The sequence below is a fragment of the Anastrepha obliqua genome, chromosome 1, assembly GCF_027943255.1.
Source record: "Anastrepha obliqua isolate idAnaObli1 chromosome 1, idAnaObli1_1.0, whole genome shotgun sequence".
Taxonomy (NCBI): domain Eukaryota; kingdom Metazoa; phylum Arthropoda; class Insecta; order Diptera; family Tephritidae; genus Anastrepha; species Anastrepha obliqua.
In genome coordinates this window covers 176,072,493-176,091,639 of record NC_072892.1, presented here as the reverse complement: position 1 = coordinate 176,091,639, position 19,147 = coordinate 176,072,493, and the positions used below count along the sequence as shown (strand labels likewise).

At 37.7% G+C, this 19,147-nt stretch overlaps 1 protein-coding gene across 2 annotated transcripts; it reads left to right on the top strand.

Annotated features, from left to right (window-relative positions):
* The first annotated feature begins 261 nt into the window (after window positions 1-261).
* On the top strand, window positions 262-15,009 carry LOC129235456 (putative polypeptide N-acetylgalactosaminyltransferase 13). 2 transcript variants are annotated; one of them, XM_054869309.1, is made up of 9 exons: window positions 262-533; window positions 666-850; window positions 910-1,091; window positions 1,251-1,848; window positions 5,216-5,297; window positions 9,726-9,880; window positions 13,892-14,074; window positions 14,312-14,819; window positions 14,891-15,009. In XM_054869309.1, the coding sequence occupies exons 1-8, from the start codon at window positions 399-401 to the stop codon at window positions 14,814-14,816; spliced, it is 2,025 nt and encodes a 674-aa protein (XP_054725284.1). In that variant the 5' UTR covers window positions 262-398; the 3' UTR covers window positions 14,817-14,819; window positions 14,891-15,009. The 2 variants fall into 2 exon arrangements, with proteins under 2 accessions (XP_054725284.1, XP_054725283.1); XM_054869308.1 differs by having other exon boundaries at window positions 14,312-15,009.
* Window positions 15,010-19,147: the final 4,138 nt, after the last annotated feature.

The following is a 19,147-nucleotide window of genomic DNA, read 5'->3' as shown; positions in this document are numbered from 1 at the left end:
CACATACGATACCGGTTTGTCATGTAGCTTCCCATTTGGTGTTGTTGCCTTGAGAAAAGACAACAAGAAAACAGAGGCAAACACTTCTATCTAAACTTATAGAAAATGGAAAAAACGAAATTTAACAATAAGTAAACAAATAAAAAAATGGAAATTGAACTAGAAAATTGATGAAGGCGTTGTAGCGCAAGCATGAGGGAGAACTGAAGTCAGTTGCTGGATTGCGATTCTATTCGCAGGTTGCCAAAAAGTAGAGTGAGTGGTGGAGTGGTCGAGTGTGTTTGATGTACATATTTATATATTGTATAAGACGTCATATATGTTTAAGCATTGAGCTTAGTTAAATTTGTTTGAAGAGCGCGTGGATTGTTCCTGTCAACGCGGACAATGCGCGCGTGATGAAGACCAAGACGCGACGGTGGTCTCAATTTCTGCTGGTTCCCATCGCGCTGCTACTGCTGACCTGCCTATTCTGTTGTCTACAATTCATTGAGTACGAGTATGCGGACTTCGCGAGCTACGAGCAGACGCAAGTGAATATTTAGAAAATGAGTAGAAATTTAAGACAAAAAAATAAAAATATAAAATATAAAAAAAATAAAAAATGTGCCAGCGTCTTAGCGAAAATTCTACCTTTAACAATCGCGTCTCTTCCACTACCGCAGGTGTTTCCCAGTACTGCGGACCGCGTGCGCGTCGCCGATGTCATAGCGGTGCATGAATTTATTGCTAGCGCACCACCAACACCAGCGCGCTCTCAATCGGATCTGTGGGAATTTTACCATTACAATGTACGACGGAGCAATGTAATTGGCGCTTTTCGCGCGCTACCCGACACACGTGATGGCAGGTGCGTTCGTGCATACAAACACAAATTCTAAACATCACCTCACTTACGCTTCATTGCAGCTGCAATGCCCGCTCGTTACGTCAGACCGCTGCTCAGCGCACGCATTCACGCATCTCCGTCATCGTCGCGTTTCACAACGAAGCGCGCTCCGCACTCATACGCACCATAATGGCGTTGTATCTACGCACGCCGCCTCGCTATCTGCACGAGCTGATACTGATCGATGATTGCAGTGAGGATGGTGCGTATACGCCATGGCTATGCGTGTAAATGGAACAGTCGCATTGACGCTGTTTCGTTTGAAATCAGCGGCGCGCATTTGTAAATTTTAAACCAAAAGCAAGAAAATACTACATAATTTTCTTTTGTTTTTTTTTTTTTTTGTACTTTTTTCCCCCAGTCGATTTGCTGCCCGCACTGCTTCGCCTCAAGCTACCACCATTTATGCGCAATTTCTCATCACCGCTGACCACAAAATCTTCTGTCACGCATTCCAAGTCATCATATGCCACTTCCCCTCTCCCGCAAGTTACAATTAAAACAGCGCGTAATGCGCGTCGCTCGGGTGTGATTGAGTCACGTAATCGTGGCGCCCGCCTTGCCACCGGCGATTATTTACTCTTTCTCGATAGTCATTGCGAGGTTAATGTAGGTTGGCTGGAGCCTTTACTGGAACGTTTGGCCGAAGGCGGTGGCGATAGCGATGGTGTGGTGGCGGTTAGTCCCGTGCTGGATAGCATTGATGCCGAGTCATTGGAGTATACAGAGAGTTCCAAGAATCTCATGGGTGGTTTCGATTGGAATTTACATTTTCATTGGATACCGCGACCACATTCAGCACAATCAAAACAACAACAGCAACAAGGACAGCGACGACAACAATCAGCGCAATTTATAAATGCGAAAACCGCATATTTACGGCAATACGGCTGGGAGGGTCACCGATTCAGCGGAGCGCGAATTCGTCGCGACACAAATAACGCCGCAAAGGCATTCAAGTAATTTACTCACACTTTACTATATTTTCACTTTTGCTCACCACAACTCAAATGACATTTATTTTGTAATGCTGGTTTCCTTTTCGTTGATTTCCAATTTAAAAGTACTAAATCAGATATTCTTTTAAAATTTTGCTTAAGAGCCCACTGAGCTAAGCCACTGTGGCGTAAGAAGAAAAATTTATATTTTCGGTTATTTTTTCGGCGAGAAGTAAAGAAGCAATTTCAGTTCCTAAAAATTATTCCTTATTGCGTTTTTTTTCATAAAATGTTAAAAAATTGTTTTGTTAGTGATAAAGTAACTGGCCGCTATAGCCAAATGGCTTGTGCGTGACTAATATTTGGAGGGCTTCGGTTTCGGATCCAAGTGATAGAAAAGGCTTTTCCTAAAAGCGCCTCATGAAAAACCATCTGCCGTTCGGAGGCGGCTCAAAAATATAGAACCCTGCATTTGTAGAAAAATATCAAGGCGCGCTCTGCCAACCTGGAATTGGAGCGCGGCCAAATTTCTATCGGAGAATCTACGTGACAATAAATATCCAGATTAAATAAAGTATAAAACAAAATGTTGGCTTCACAAGCAAAAAAATTTTCAAGAAAAAGAAAAAAAAAAAGATATCGTCCAAAAATTATTTATGAAAAAAAGCAAGTCTATCGGCCAACATTTTTTTCAATTAAGATTCGGACAGCCCTGAAAAAAAAAAATATTGGCGATGAAACGTTTTTTTTTAAATCAAAATTTTCAAATGAACAAAAAAAAAAATTCGTAACTAAAAACGGAAAATTTTCAAAACAGGAATAAGCAAAAATCGTGCGAAACCTATTTATAAAAAAATTCATTCAAAGTCACGTTTTTTTAATTCCAAATTTCAAAAACAAAAATTCTTAATTTCCCAAAAAACAAAGATTTAAAAAACGAAAAATTTTTCAAAAAACAAAAACGTAAAAATCGTCAGAATATAATTAATAAAAAAATGCAAGCCATTTCGGTCAAGATTTTTCTAAATTAAGCATCCGACCGCCTTGATAAATGTATACTCGAGAAAAACGAGTTTTTTTTTTAATTATCAAAAAAAAATTAAAAATTTTCAAGCAAAAAAAAATTTAAATTTGCAAAAAGAAAAAAAAAATTTTCGAAAGAAAACAGGAAAAATCGTCCGAAAATTATTTATAAAAAGAATTATAGTCAATCGGTGAAGATTTTTTGAATTGAGAGTTGGCCACTTTGTAAAATGTAATTCGAGAAAAACGCGTTTTTTGTAATAAAAATTTTCAATACCAAAATATTAAATTTTTCAAAACAAACAAAAGTTTCAGAACGAAAAAAAAATTGAGACCTTTCCAAAATAAAATTCTAATTAAAAAAAAAAGAAAATAAAAAAGAAAAAAACTTTCAAAAACCAAAAATTAAAACAAAATAGCAAAAATCGTCCCAAAACTATTTATAAAATAAAACAAGTCAATCGGTCAAAATCAAAAATCAGACTGAATCTGAAGTCCGACTGACTTTCGAAATGCATATTCGAGAAAAACGCGTGTTTTTAATTCTTAAAACCAAAAAATTAAATTTTTCAAAACAAACAAAATCCAAAATTTTCAAAACAAAAAAAATTATAAACTTTCAAAAATAAAATTCTAACAAAAAAAAAGAAAATAAAAAAGAAATATACATCCGAAAACTATTTGTAAAAAAAAATTAAGTTAATCAGAGGAAAAAAAATTATATTTGCGTAAAAAGCGCGTTTTGGTTTTATACTAAACATTTTCATAAAAATACAAAAAAAAGATGGATTAGCGTTAACACCTGTGAAATTGCTAGGCAAACATGGCCAAGGCTATAAACAAGAGTATTATAAAACTGAGTAGACTTCAAATCAGGATCTTAACAGGGGCCCTCACAGGACATTGTCTCATAGGAAATCATGCAAGGAGACTAGGCGTTTACATGTATGACTTCTGTCGTAGTCTGAGGAGGAGTTGGAAACAATTCAACACCTTTTTTGCACGTGCCCAGCTCTAACCCGAAGCAGGAACCGATTTTTAAAATCCTACTTCTTAACAAATATAGATAATCTATACACTTTAGCTATCAACAACCTTTTACGCTTTGGCAAAAGCTCAGGATGGTTCAATATGGAGAGGAAAATGTAGCCCAGCACCCGCGGTTCACAACGAGCCCCTTTCGTGGTCTAAGTGGCATGGTTGTCTCTATGTGCGATGCGGCTGCCGAACCTAACCTAACCTAACAAAAAAACCAAATGCAGTATTCGGATACTATTTATAAAAAAAATTGAAGTCAGTCAGTCAAAGTTTCTTAGTTAAGGGTGCACGCGACTTAAGAAATTTGTATTCAAGAAAAAAGTGATTTTCTTAAATTCAAAATTTTCAATAAAAAAAAACTAAAAATTTTCAAAAACAAAAAAATAAAATTTAAAAAAAGTTAAAAATATTCGAAAAAAAGACTTTCATTAAAAGGAAAAGGAAAATTTTCAAAAGGAAAAAAACAAATATCGTACCAAGTGGCAAATTTTTTTTGAATTAAGAGTCCTGCTGACTTCAAAAAATTATATTCAAGAAAAAGTCTTTTAATTTTTCTAAAACAAGCTGAAGTATCTGCACAATCTTTCCTTGTTGATAATTTAATAAATTTAATGACTTTAATAATTTCAATCATTTTAATATTTTTTTTTACGTCAAAAAATTGATGGTGAGCTCCATATATTTTTGTGTTTCATGTAAAGTAATTGTTTATGTAGATCATAAGAAGTACGTTGGTTCGAATCTACGTGAAACACCAAAATGAAGAAAAAGTTTTTTCTAGCTGTCAGCCATCGGCAGGTATAAGCAAACCTCCGAGAGCTATATATATATGTATATGTATATATATATAAGAGGACCTTAAGACAGTTTAGTAAGCTGTAATAAAATTATAAGCAAATTTAATGAATTTACAAAATCTGCAGCAAAATTATCACTTCCATTGCAATTCTTGTTTCTCAAACAAAAACTCACTATGAACGAAATTTTGGTAAAAGTAAGGTTAGTTTTTTAAATATGCAAAATCGAATATTAAGAGTATCCGCTCTCCGTATAATAGTAATTCTTAAACAAAAACAAAAACAGAAAATAATGAATTCGATTTGATTGAAACACATGAAAACTAAATTTATTTGTCCAATCAATCCACTAAACCGTCCAAAATGGTACAAAGCACGACCTCAAAGTTACAAATAACGACAATTCGGAATGAAAATTTGTGTTGACGAACGTAACTCAAAGTTTATCTTTTATGTTTTACAAATAATATAATACAGTTAGAAGTTTTTTAATAAAAAATTTTATATTTCTTTTTGGTTTTGATTTTCAGAAGTCCTACCTTTGCTGGCGGAATTTTTATGATCTCCCGAGATTGGTTTTTCAAACTGAACGGCTTCAACCCTTTGCTAGAGGTAAGCGTTAATCCTAAGCAACTGAAAAAAGTGGGGTTATTTTAAAAGGGCTTTGCTGCCCAATACTTTAATATTTTGCAATGATTTTTGTTTTATTAGAAAAATTTAAAACCGCGTAATTGAAGACATACAACAAACAGCCTTAACTGTCATAGAGCCCCTAGTGTGTTTACTAAATTTGTTATCCCTCAAAAGGTTATTTATTACTCTATGTTTTATTTTCACAATGTCTACCCTGCTGGGATGTATCTAAGAGTGTGACCAACGTTTTTCCGAAAAGGTTGCATTTTGACTTCCAACCCCAACCATTGTAAGTCCTCAAAAATTACACATATAGGTGCAATGGGAGCTCTTATGGATATACAGCGGTCTTGAGTGAAATCACATTGGGCTTAATGAAATCGAAGCTGACTTAAACGCGGTTATATTTTGTCGGTTTGGGACTTCAAAATTCGAACCCTTTTACAATTTCCGACAAGAAAAGAATGGAGGGCTGGGAAAATGAAAAGAGGTAACTGAGCCTCTAATTCCAAAGCATTTTCTCATTTTCTCATTTCACATTCACATACCTTCAAGGGAAGAATGCACGGGGTGCAGTGAGTCTCGAGAATACGGTGTGGAGACACCCAGTGATTTTGAAGATTTACTGAAAATCAATGCAGCGACGGTTCATGTTACATTGTTGTCCAACTGAACAAGAAGAAAACTGATTGTATTCACCTGACCCTCTCTCTCTCTCTCCTCCTCCAAGTCTCCTCTGACATTTTTTTTTTTTTTTTTTTTTGTTTCCTTGTTCACACCACTCAGTCATGCGTTGGTTTAGTTAATCAATCTTGATTTCTGACAGGGTAGGTGATTAGCCTGCTGCTACCAGTCCTAACTAGTGGAAATACCCACCTGTCGTTGCTTAGGAACTTCTAAATGCTTAGAGCGCCATCTGCGTTTCACATTTTTCTGCCAGAAGGATCACAAAGATGGCTGAGGACTTCGCTAAATTTGGTGTGTCTGCGCTATTACCGCGATTGATTACTATGACATATCAACCAAAATTACTCTGGCAATATCGCTTCGGCTGGTCAAACCTTGTAATCTTGAATCTGCTCCCTTGTTCTTTTGCCAGAGAATCTATTCACGGATGGTTTGATGTTGCACAGAAAGGTTGGTGGAGCTCAAGTTCAGGCTACTAGACCTCTGCTGTGTGTTCTAAGCAGAGGTAACCGCAATTAAAGAAGCAGTAACTATCAACAAATAAACATTTACTCCGGCTACCAAGTGCCAAGAAGGACCATGGGCTTAATAATGCGCTCAAAATCGTGAGTTGTTAGTCTTCCCTTTCGACCGCAAACGGATACATTGAAGTTTAATTCATATGGATAGCTGCTCAGAATAACATTATAGGTAACTCCTGGGCAGATTCGTTAGCTAGATATGGGACGTGCGAGGTTGGTTTGCCATAAAGTGAGAATATTCGAACTCACTTAACTATCTGTAGTCTGCTTCTAAAGAGGTGTTAATTTGATGTTGAAAGAGCAATGCTATTTTTTTAATATAAATGATCGATTTTTATTTAATTGTAAAGATGAAGGTATGCTGTTAATAGTGGAAAATAACATCAGGCAAATGACCACCACGACCACGCTTACAGGATAATATCCTTTTCATGAAATTTTCCATAACTTATTTGCAAAGTGGCTGCTCTATGTCCTCGACAGCCTCACGAACTCCATCTTTGAGGTCTTGAATCGATCTTGGGTTGTTGACGTAGAACTTCTCCTTCACGTGGTCCCAAAGAAAAAAGCCACAAGGTGCTAAATCACAAGATCTCGGTGGCCAATTGTGATCACATCTTCGAGAGATGACACGGTCCGGAAACTTTTACCGTAAAAGATCAATGGTTTTGTGGCTTGTGTGGCACGTAGCCCCGTCTTGTTGAAAATAAATGTTATCCAGATCAATACCATCCAATTCCGGCCATAAAAAATCATTAATCATCTCTCGATAGCGCAATCCATATCAAAATAACACATGTTATTTGAAAACCCTTTAGAAAGATAGTTTTCGTGTCTAATCAACAAGCACTGTAAAGGAACGCCGGAAGCACTGATAAGTCGTGAGCTCCTTCTTCAACAGCTCGGAGGCCCTGGAGGTAAATTCTATGATAAAAAAAAGCCTCAGCTTCCTGGGCCTGTCCTTAACGGACATTCTCCGCTTAGCATCCAAAGTTTTCTTCACGTATATATATTTCTGTATACATTTCTATATCGCGCATTCTTGGCATTGATCCGAATTGTTTTCCAGCAGAAGTAGGGACGTTGTTGTAGTGTCATCTCTCAGTCTTCTGCACTGTTCTGCGACTTTTTTTGGTACTGAAGAGGCCCATTAAAGGACGGAGACTTACCACAATTGTTGAGTTAAACTCCGCATCATTGGAAGAGCTCGTGCTGTACATACATATAATATATTATTATCATTCCATTAAGGAGTAAAGGGCCGCGAGGTACCAATACCCTTTTTAGTCAGATTGGACTAGATTAGTTTTTAGATTAGATTGGACTAGATTAGATTAGATTGGATTAAATTGGATTAGATTAGATTAGATTAGATTCGATTAGATTAGATTAGATTAGATTAGATTAGATTAGATTAGATTAGATTAGATTAGATTAGATTAGATTAGATTAGATTAGATTAGATTAGATTAGATTAGATTAGATTAGATTAGATTAGATTAGATTAGATTAGATTAGATTAGATTAGATTAGATTAGATTAGATTAGATTAGATTAGATTAGATTAGATTAGATTAGATTAGATTAGATTAGATTAGATTAGATTAGATTAGATTAGATTAGATTAGATTAGATTAGATTAGATTAGATTAGATTAGATTAGATTAGATTAGATTAGATTAGATTAGATTAGATTAGATTAGATTAGATTAGATTAGATTAGATTAGATTAGATTAGATTAGATTAGATTAGATTAGATTAGATTAGATTAGATTAGATTAGATTAGATTAGATTAGATTAGATTAGATTAGATTAGATTAGATTAGATTAGATTAGATTAGATTAGATTAGATTAGATTAGATTAGATTAGATTAGATTAGATTAGATTAGATTAGATTAGATTAGATTAGATTAGATTAGATTAGATTAGATTAGATTAGATTAGATTAGATTAGATTAGATTAGATTAGATTAGATTAGATTAGATTAGATTAGATTAGATTAGATTAGATTAGATTAGATTAGATTAGATTAGATTAGATTAGATTAGATTAGATTAGATTAGATTAGATTAGATTAGATTAGATTAGATTAGATTAGATTAGATTAGATTAGATTAGATTAGATTAGATTAGATTAGATTAGATTAGATTAGATTAGATTAGATTAGATTAGATTAGATTAGATTAGATTAGATTAGATTAGATTAGATTAGATTAGATCTGTGGGGGTTGTACAAGTCGAAGCATTCAGTCATGAAGGCCATTGCACTACACCCAAATATTTAGATCACAGTAGAAATAATAGAGAAACAGGATAGATGCACGGAAAAATTGATCTGAGATCACTCTGTCGAAAATCTCTTGGATTCACTAATGACTCTTAAGAGATCTGGAAGAAGAAGAGTGTGAACTTTATCCATACTTAGTGCATCGCAACCCAAAAGCTTAACTCTGATTCTAGAAAATGCCGGACAGCTACAGAGAAAATGCACTGCAGTGTCCTCATTCTCAAGACAAGGCAGACATATAGGATCGCCAATGATTCCTATAGTCGCCAATGGGAACCATATGCTGGTCATAGGTTTCGCGCGCTGTCATTACGCCCACCATAGGTCACATAGATTGTGCCCTGTGTTTACACCCATCAGTACTTTCAGATTCTACCTACTAAGTTTTAAGACGAAGGTCGTTAATTTTCTGTTTGGTTCTTTCACAAAGCACTTGGCTGCTCTGCTTGAGCCCAACTCAGAGCGACATCTTCTATGGGTAGACCACATGAAGTCGTCAATTCATAGTTGAATAGATGCAAAATTGGCACTTAGAAAGGGTTGAGGTCCTAGTCGAATGCTTGCAGAGCCTTGATTAGCTAGTTTGTCGTAGCATAAGAGGGATTTTTTATAAGGCGAAAAAATATATAATGATGAATAAATAAATATTTTTCGTGAAAAATACCAAGTCTTTGTGAAGACACCTCGCATATTTATGTCTATTGCCACATTTTAGGAAAAAAGAAATTGTGTGAAGTTGCAACACAAAATCGATTTTTCTTCTCTCCAAATATGGAAATATTATTCATATGTATAAACATACATACGTATTGCTGTTGATTTTTCGTCCACATCAGCCGAATGTATCCAGACAATTTCTGTTTAATTTTTTTCGACTTCTAATGCATTTTTCGTTTTTCTTTATAGACCTGGGGTGGCGAGTCCATTGAATTCTCCATTAAATTGTGGCTTTGTGGCGGTCAAATCGAGATTGTGCCCTGCAGTCGGGTTGGACATATTTTTCGCAAACAGCATCCATTCCGTTTTCCCAATGGCAGCGATAGCCAGACAACGTATCTAAGGTGAGCGATGACCTCGAGAGAATAACCGTAATTTGGGTAGGCGTTGCAGTGGTCTATGTATGTATGTATGTATGTATATGTGTGAAATTGCTTGTGCTAGTCAAATGTGACTTTTCAAACATAAACTTACGTACGAGTATATGTATAGGTATGTATGTGATTGCATACTCACGAGAGGCGTTCAATGTATTCTCAGTATAATTATGAAAAATTTCATTTTCAAATTCAAATTAAAATCAAAATATTCGTATTTTTCCGCTACAATAGTTGTCTAGTTGTAATAGTACATATCTTGAAATTAACGACGATTTTTTTCCACGGAGGTATTTTTTCAAATTTGGGAAGAAAAAATTTATGACTAGAGGCCTGCTTTGGATTATAGGGTGAATGATTGATTTCTTCGTAGCAACTATCTCGTACAGCGACCCTCGAAACAGGCTCTGAGTGAACTGGAACCTTGTCGTTAAGAAGCAACACACCGGAATTTAGTTTTCTCCGTATTTTTTTTTTAATTGCTCTCGTTAATTTATTACCAGGCGGTGATAAATCACACAGAATCTTAGCTGAGCCAAAATAAACATAGCATTGCCTAATAGGCAGACACGCCCAGAGGATGTGCGTACAAGCACATGACTTCTGCAGAAGCTGTCCAGTAGAGATGATATTGCACCTCCTGTGCCACTGTTGTGCTCTATCCAGACGTAGATTTACCATTTTAGGTAGAAAATTTTTTAATAAATTGTAAAATCGCAGTACTGTAAAAATCAGAGATCTTCTGAAATTTTTGAAAACTACACACGGGTTTTAGGCATCACAATGGGTAATGAGCCGGAATGTGTCTCATAGTGGGCAAACGCTGCAACCTTTACTTACAACCTTACTTCATCTTCCGTTAAATTATATAAAGTGGTAGCATACGATGTTGCTTTTATAGTTTCATCCTTTTTCGAGTACTTAATCAATAAAACTTCTTTCGAATCCGAAATCCCAGTGTAGCCAAGCTCTTTCTGGCGGTTGAAATGATTTTAAATTTTCAGGAGGTCCAATACCTGTCGTATGCCACTGCATCATACACGCATTTTTACTTTCAGGAAATAGGGTAGAAAATACCCATTGCATTTTTAGAAAGAGCCCCAAAAACTTTCTTTAGCATTCCACTTGCTCTTCTTTGTGAGATGTCGTGAGCATTCGCGGTTGCCACCTCGCTCTCACTTTTGATAGATTGGGATGATCATGAAGAATAGTGTGTATGGTACCAGCGAATAAGTTAGCTCTCTCTGTTAATAATACTCCCTTAGTTTGGGGGTGCACCAGTGCAAGTTTCTACACTTTTCACTTTTCTCAGCACTCCACGCGCATTTGTTTTTGAGGTGTCAGTAGCATTACAAGTAGGCACCTTGGACTCCATTTTGAGAGATTGAGATGAGGAAGAATGCTGTGTATGGCACCAGTGGATAGGCTAAGCCCCTCTGCTAATAATTAAGCCTTTATTCGGTTGTCTTCCAGCACGAGTTTCTCAACTTTTTTCACAGTATCTTCTTCTGTAGAAGGAGTACTGGAGGCACCTGAGTGGGAGGCGTCTTTAATACTGTGCCTGTTGCTTTAAAATTTACTTTACCACTTTTAAGTTGTAGATAATAAAGACGCAAAATTATGACAAGCCCCCATTCCTTTAATAATAGTATTTTTTACTTTTTCCTTGTTTTGTAAGGAATGTAATTACGGGGCGGTGTTCGGGTTTCTTCAACATAATCGCGCCAGTCTTTATGATCTTCTTTGATAAATAATAGTTCTATAATAATTATTATTTTTTGTTATGAGGAAGACCTGAACTCTGTCAGTGTGGGCCTTGAGCCCGAACTAATCCTCGTACCGTCACCAATTCCGCTGGTACTAGTATTTCTTCGGGAGACGGTTCGAGCACTAGACTCAACATCAGTTACTGTTCTGATTCAATACGTCAGAATTTACATCTACATACTTGTTACCACCCGCGGTAAAATCATTTCAGGATAGAGCCACACCTGCCGGATCTGTACGTCTTCTCTCACTATGTCCATGTCCACACCACAGAAAAGTTAGTTTCTAAGTATATTATCGTTAGTTTACTTACATTTTCATCTCCAAGTAGGTTTGCTGGTTGATGAACTTTCTCTACGTTCGCGGCTCCGTCTTGCCTGTTCGCTGTGCCGGAGTTGTTGCACCATCTTGCAGTCATGTGCTATAATTTATTCAATACGTGATTCATCAGTGTAATTGGCAAAAGATTCTCGGGTGAGGTTATCTCCCAGCCATTAGACTACTGAGGCGGAGCCATTAGACTACTGAAGCGCATTTTCGTCAACTACTGGTGGGCACTGCTCGCCCGGAGTCTTTTCGTGCCCAAAACGATAAAGATACGCTTCAAAACAGCCATGGGTTAAGTTAGGTAGTGCTGGCTGATCTGTAAAAAAAGTCTCACTTAGACCTCTAGGGACCATTGTGTTACCAGTGCTGTGTATTTGGAGTCAAATTATTATTTTATGTAATTCTTAATGCAAGTCTTCGCGAGTTTTAGCAAGCCATTCAGCCTTTTGCCAACAATATCCTAGGCACATTTATCGAGTCCTACAGAGGGCAGGACAGTGGCAAAGTAAGTGTCCCAAAGTACGCCTAATATTCGCTTCATTGCATGAGTTACCCGCATCGCTCTTGACTAATCCCATTTTGCTGCGTGATGTGAGGTGAGACAGTGTACCGACAGTACTCGAACCAATATTTTGCAGTCTTTTCTAGAAAAAAAATAATATATAAATAAAATAACGTTTGTTGTTTCCGTATTTCAAATCCTTGGCATAATTTTTGCAGTTTTGTACGAGGTTGAGTGTTCCCATGTCGACGGCGTTTCCAGAACTAGTTTCGAATTCAGTTCCGTTTTCAGAAAGGGGAATTATGGGTATATTTATGACGTGTTCAAACTCGATGAACGAATACCTGCTTAGCGAGCTAATCGGCTCGCCCATTTCCCTTTATTCCTTTGTGTCCTGGTATACAGTAAATGGTGACCTGTCCATATCCACAGAGCTCATCCCTTTTTAATCGGCATTGTTGAACATATTCCGAGTTAGTCCAAGGAGATTAGTTAGTAAAAACAGCTATAACCACGTACAATTTGGTTGCGGTAATAATCTACTTATCAGTGCTTTCTCTGGAGCCAAGTTTCAACTTTGTGGATGAGACCGTAGTTCCACCTGCCATTTTTACACTGTATCATCGTGTCTGCCACAGGCGTATGCAGCGCTGATTTATGGCTTTTCTGTGTGATTGCTTTGGGCTTGATTGTGCTTCATCCTTCTCATTTGATACACCTCCTTCACTATGAGGTCGAGTTATCTTAGGCCAGCTATGAAGAGCGCCGTATCTTCTGAGACTGTTCTGAAGGCAGAGCAGGCACTAAGAGCACACAAGCGATACGTGGTGTTAATGCTTCCCCTATCAGTAGCGTACTTGAACGCGTTTCGTCAGATTGTCGCACCGTATATGTATGTAGGATAGACCTCACCACTTCAGCCAGCACCTGTCTTGCCTCTTGCCTTGGTCTTCTGATGTTCGCCATTATTCTGTTTAGCGCCACGGTCGCAATAACTGCTTTGTTGTCAGCGTACCCCAAGTAGTCTCGGGAGCTAATTCAGAGATCCACTAAGACACCCTAGGTATTTCACAAACGGCTGAGGCTCATTGATGTAGTCACCACCTCTAACCTTGTCTTTCTCTACCCTCTTATGACTGCCGAGTACGGTTTTATGAGTTGATAGTCTGTAAAACTTTGTATTTGTGCCATCAAGTAATGCAATGAGAACACATTGAACGCCCCTCGTACATAGCTATATTATCCATACATGCACTTATTAAGAGATAAATATTTATTTTGGAATTTTCAACGAAAAATTCATAAATTTCTTAATTGAAATGGTTTAAGTTTTCCCTTTAATGCACCCCAAATTTAAGCCCTCCTTCTTAATCTTTCAACAGAAATTCCAAAATCATCGCCGAAACATGGCTGGACGCCTACAAATACTTCTTTTATGCTTCCAAGCCAGCTGCAAAACTTGTACCCGTTAACTTCACCGACATACAGCTCAGTTATCAATTGAAAAGTGCACTCAATTGCCGGCCATTTTCCTGGTATTTGCTGCATGTTTTCCCACAACTCAAGTGCGTAAGCCAAAGCCATCACTCAACACACAGCAGCATAACAACACAACAACACATCGATACAAGCATCTACGTGGTTTTCATTTGTATCAGTAACCATTGCTCTTCACCATCTCTTTTTTGTTTGTTTTTGTTTTTTGATCACAAATCATCTTCCATTGAATCACCTAAGGGTGTGCTTGTGTGTATGTTTGTGTCTGCTCATTTGTTTGCACGTTTGTTTTTCACCACTTTCAGACTACCCAATGATGACTTCATCGCATTTGGCACTCTAAGCTCCGCCGAGCTTTGTTTGCAAATCACCAATCGTGCCACCAACATCGACGATGACCACCAGGCCAGTCAGTTGCATATGAGTAGCTGCTTTCGTAGTGACGTTACGCATTGGTATCTGCATAGACGAAATTCCCAATTGCAGGCGAGTTCCGGTGCGTGTCTCCATGTAGTGCAAATACCGAAACGTTCGACGTTGCTGACGAGTTCGACGCGCGCATCGCATTTTCGTGTGGTGTTGCAGTCATGCGTTGGCCAGGATGCCGATGAAAATGGGCGCAATCACAGTGAGAATGAGGAGGCGGAGAATCAGAGTCAACGTTGGCTCAGACGTGGCGGTTGGCTGGTGCACCAGCAGACGCAGCTATGTCTCGATAATCCGCTAAGCGATGTGTTGGTTGTCAGTCATTGCCGTAATGCAGCACCGTCACAGCTGTTTCGCTTTGCCATGGAGCTGCAGCGCTTGTAAGAGGTCTGAGTGAAGGTGCTGTGGAAATGTGTATGTGTGCCCGTATAATGATGTGTTTTTGGCTAGGTACTCAGGCGAAAATGAAAAAAAACTTAAAAGGAAATATGAAAGCAACGGAAAACTGGTAGTGCAACGGCAGCAATGGTGGTACACTTGCGGAAGTAAAAGGAATTAGAAGGCATCTCTGCAGTGTGAATTGGCGTCATATTAAATTTTTAACCGTAGTATTTATGAAGACTTAAAAATAAAATTAAAGTAGACATTAGATCAACAAAAAATCAATAAATGCGCACCTGCCTGGCATAATTTATTTTTGTCATGCGAAAATCATTCTTTGCGAAATTCCTTTCATAACTTCATTAGGGACATACGCGGTTTGGACATACGCAGAGGTAGGTAGGTGAAGGTGAAATGGTTGAAGTACCGCTCTGGCACTCCTCAAGTAGCACTAAAGCGCCGGTTTGATACCATTATGAGACCTTCAACTGGCAGATATCTACAGTCAGCGAGAAATGTTGATGTAATCCGCACGATCTAAGGAGGTCTCTGAGGCCTCTCATCAGCAATTTCATTTGCCTCTATTTTTCTAAGTCTAGGAACCCAGGTTAGAGAAATATTCCTTGCATACACAAAAGATTTGATCTACTCCGATTCCATTTTGGAGCCATGAGTGAAGAGTATCAGCTTCGGTGCAGATTTCTCGTCATTCCAATATTGCCTATTTGGAAAGATTGGCCTGTGACGGCACTTAAACTCCAGTTTGCGGTTAGGGAAATCTGTACGAAGTTCCGAGAAATAAGGTATTAACTGTCTAAAAATGCTATTATGTCCGTTGAGAGATTGCCTTCTGAGGCCAACCTCTTTTAACCTGATTGCATTTTGAGCACCAATGGAAACAATGTAAAAGCCGATGGGAAGTAAGATACCATGTAAGACAATATTCAGGATAACACTGGGAAAAGATCTACTACATGCTTCGGTGATGCCAATATAAGCAGTCCTTTGTACCCTCTCCAATTTAATGATATATTAACCCTTCGGAAAAGCTTCCCACCAAACCAGTCATTCCTTCGTTAAGATTGGCAGAACCACTACCCATTTTTCCCGAACATAGATTTACAGTAGTAGAAAGCTATACTTACCTTCTTTCCCCGATTTTCAATGTGTGGCTTCGGGTGCTATTTACCCGATTTTCAATGGAGTTTGGAGACAAGTATCACTCTATGTTACCTAACTTCCGATAGAAGCGTGAGGATGTGGTTATTTAATCTGGGAAGTCCAAAGTGTGTGGGTTTGTTTTCTTTCTTATCATGACAGTCCTGGGTGGACCACTGCTTCCGCAACTATCTTTCTCCAGATTTCCCGATCCACTGTCAATCGCCACCATTTTCGTGAGATCATCTCTTTAAGGTCATCGATAACCGAATCCATACATCTTTTCTTTGGTATTCCCTTCATTCGATTCCCATACGATTGCTTTCTGCTGTGGCATTCTTTCTACGGGGAGGTTTATATTTTCTGGTGAATAGCACCAGCTCCGTTTTGTCAATGTTGACTCTGAGGCCGCAAGTGGCAGCCCAGCGACGTAGTACAGTGACCTTTCTAAAATCTCAGCCATGACTGAGGGAAACGGTCCCGGCACCATTAGGAGCAAGTCATCGGCGTATGCTACTACCATAACCCCGCCCTTATTTAGCGATGTCTATGGGTACCTCATTTAACAAAGCGTTGAGCGCCAGAGTAGGAGTCGTTCGTAGCGCCGTACTGATTCCAATGAGTGCCGACCTTTGAACTCTCTCCAGCTTCTTCACCAATGTCGTCCTCTTTAGTAACTTCCATTAGACTAAGACTCCATATAATAAGATTGGCTTTATAATAGTCTTATATAACCAAAAAAACAGCTGTAGACGAATGGTTCCATGTCTTGCCAATTGCGTCCTTGCACCTACGCAAGGCGGTTGTTGCCTTCCTCACTCTTTCTTCGACGTGTGATGTTGGATTACCGACAGCTGCTTGAAGCTAACCAATTTTTCCGTGCAGAGGGCTAATTTGTACGTTAGTGCTGAAGAAAAGTCAAAGATGCTGACTTAAAGCACACAGTTAAACGTAAAGTCTACTAAATTTTCTTTACCATATCATTATAATAGTCGCATTCGTTTAAATATTACACCACAAAAATGCCATTTCCCATCATAATCATTCATTTTCAAAGTTCAGCAAGTCAAATTTCAAGGATCATTGACAGCCTGATGACCGCATCTGCATGTGGGAATTTATTATGTGGGTTCAACTTAAGCAGATAACGATTTGATTTAACTCACACAACCAAAGCAAAAGCCGCAAGGCACCTCAAGGTACCAACTACATACTCACATACTCACATACACAGTCACAAATACTTATGCAGGTATATATGTACATGTGAATATAAGTTTCCTTGAGGCTCAGCAATCTCAGTTTCAGCAAACTTGCAAAACTTACGCAAACTTGTATTAGTTAAAAGACATTGTCAAATGTGACCACTGAAATTTAACCAAACTGGTGGTAACCCCTTCACTTAGGATGCCATTGTGTGTGCCTTTTGTTGAAGGCGGCGCATTTTTCGAGTTCACTGAAACCGAGTACGAGCATGAATGAAAATGCTAATGATGTGTGAAATTATTTGGTTAGTTTATGAAAATTGTACGCTATCAGCGGCACATCCACACACGCACTAACTACATACATATACATATGCAATACTCACTTATATATACACAAACTTATGCACTCAGTCTGGAGTGAAGAAAAGAGATTTTCTAACATTTTATAGGTGACTACTTTTCTTCCGCTTGTTGAGCATATTTATGCATATATTTATGTACATACATACACATACACATTTTGCATAATACTTTTAGTACTCAATATTTTGCTTTCATAGTTACTTGACTGCTGCGATTGACTTCCACTTGACTATGTCGACTAGTTGGTGGCTCCCGCTGGAGACCAATAAATATCCTACAAGTTTGCCCCTATCACTTTGATCTCGTTTTTTGCCGTTTATTTTACATTTTTTTTTTTTTCGTTTCTCATTTCTGTCTAGCTTTTCTATTTATGCTGTTATGAAGTGTAATAAATTTGCAATGACATGTCAATTACGCTGTGCTTCATCGCATGCAATTCCATCATCACTTAATGTCAGTGAAATTGCTTTACTTTATATTATATTTATATGTATATATACTCTTGTGTATGTGTGTATATGTGATTGGCGTTTTGGGTTTATTTAGTGTTGACTGATGTAATACAAATATCTGTTGAAGGGGTGAAATGAGGCATGCATGCGTTATGTTATATTCGCACTTCGCACATTATAATCGCACTTCAAGTACGTGCGCCTAAATGCATACTACATACGGATGTGCATAAGTAAGTTATGTGAGTGATATAGCTGCGCTCAGTGTTGCCAACGCCAATAAATCTGAGTCGCTACGGCCAATATCAAAAGTCGCTAGAAAGTCGATAACTCCAACAGGGGCGGATCCTAAATTTCAATTTGAGAGGTGCAAAGAGGCCAGCAGCGACCTTAAAATTTGTAGATGAATAATAATTAAACCAGTAATACCAACTCTACTGAAATTTGAGATCAACGGAAGTTAGTTTCAAACTCCTGAAATACTGGTTTCAGGCAGCCCTTGAATTCAGGCTGTGTTTCCCATACATCTCGATATTTTTGAACGTACTGCTTTTTTTCAGAGGTAAATCCATTATTTAAGCAACCTTGAGATAGATTTAAATATTTTATATTTACTTAAAATGAATGAAAAAGTAAGTAATCTAGAGGATAGTAAACAATCAACTGAGCTGATATCAATTCAATTGTTTCACGTACAGAACATAATAAAATCCGGGGATTCCCCGACCGCATTGCTCTTATGTGATCAGTGGTAAAAATAATTTGGTTACTCATTACAATTGTGTGAAACAAGGTGTAATTGAATTGAAATATATTTTATTATTTCTTAATACAACGTATGATTTTTGTTAATTTCATAAAACATTTTAAGGTAAAAATATATTTAAAATTTCAATAATAGATCGATAATTTATCGACGATAACTCACCAATAGGTAGTGCGTTATTTTATCTATAGTCAGTAAATTGTTACTCTAGAGTAGGGAAGGGAAAGGGCATTCACGGGTAATCAAGTTGACAGAAAAGTATCTATTGCCTAAAACGGTTTTGATTTGCGCTCCAAAAGTCGCCAGATAAGTCGCTAAATCATTTTTGTCGCCGAAACTTTTTTTTTTGTCGCCAAGACTCAAGCAAAAGTCGTCAATTCTAGCGAC

Bases quoted from the DNA above. Each gene is read 5' to 3' on its own strand.
- LOC129235456 (XM_054869309.1), top strand. From the start codon at position 399: ATGAAGACCAAGACGCGACGGTGGTCTCAATTTCTGCTGGTTCCCATC. The intron at 851-909 runs GTGCGTTCGTGC...GCTTCATTGCAG, and splicing joins CCCGACACACGTGATGGCAG to CTGCAATGCCCGCTCGTTAC. The intron at 5,298-9,725 runs GTAAGCGTTAAT...TTTTCTTTATAG, and splicing joins GCTTCAACCCTTTGCTAGAG to ACCTGGGGTGGCGAGTCCAT.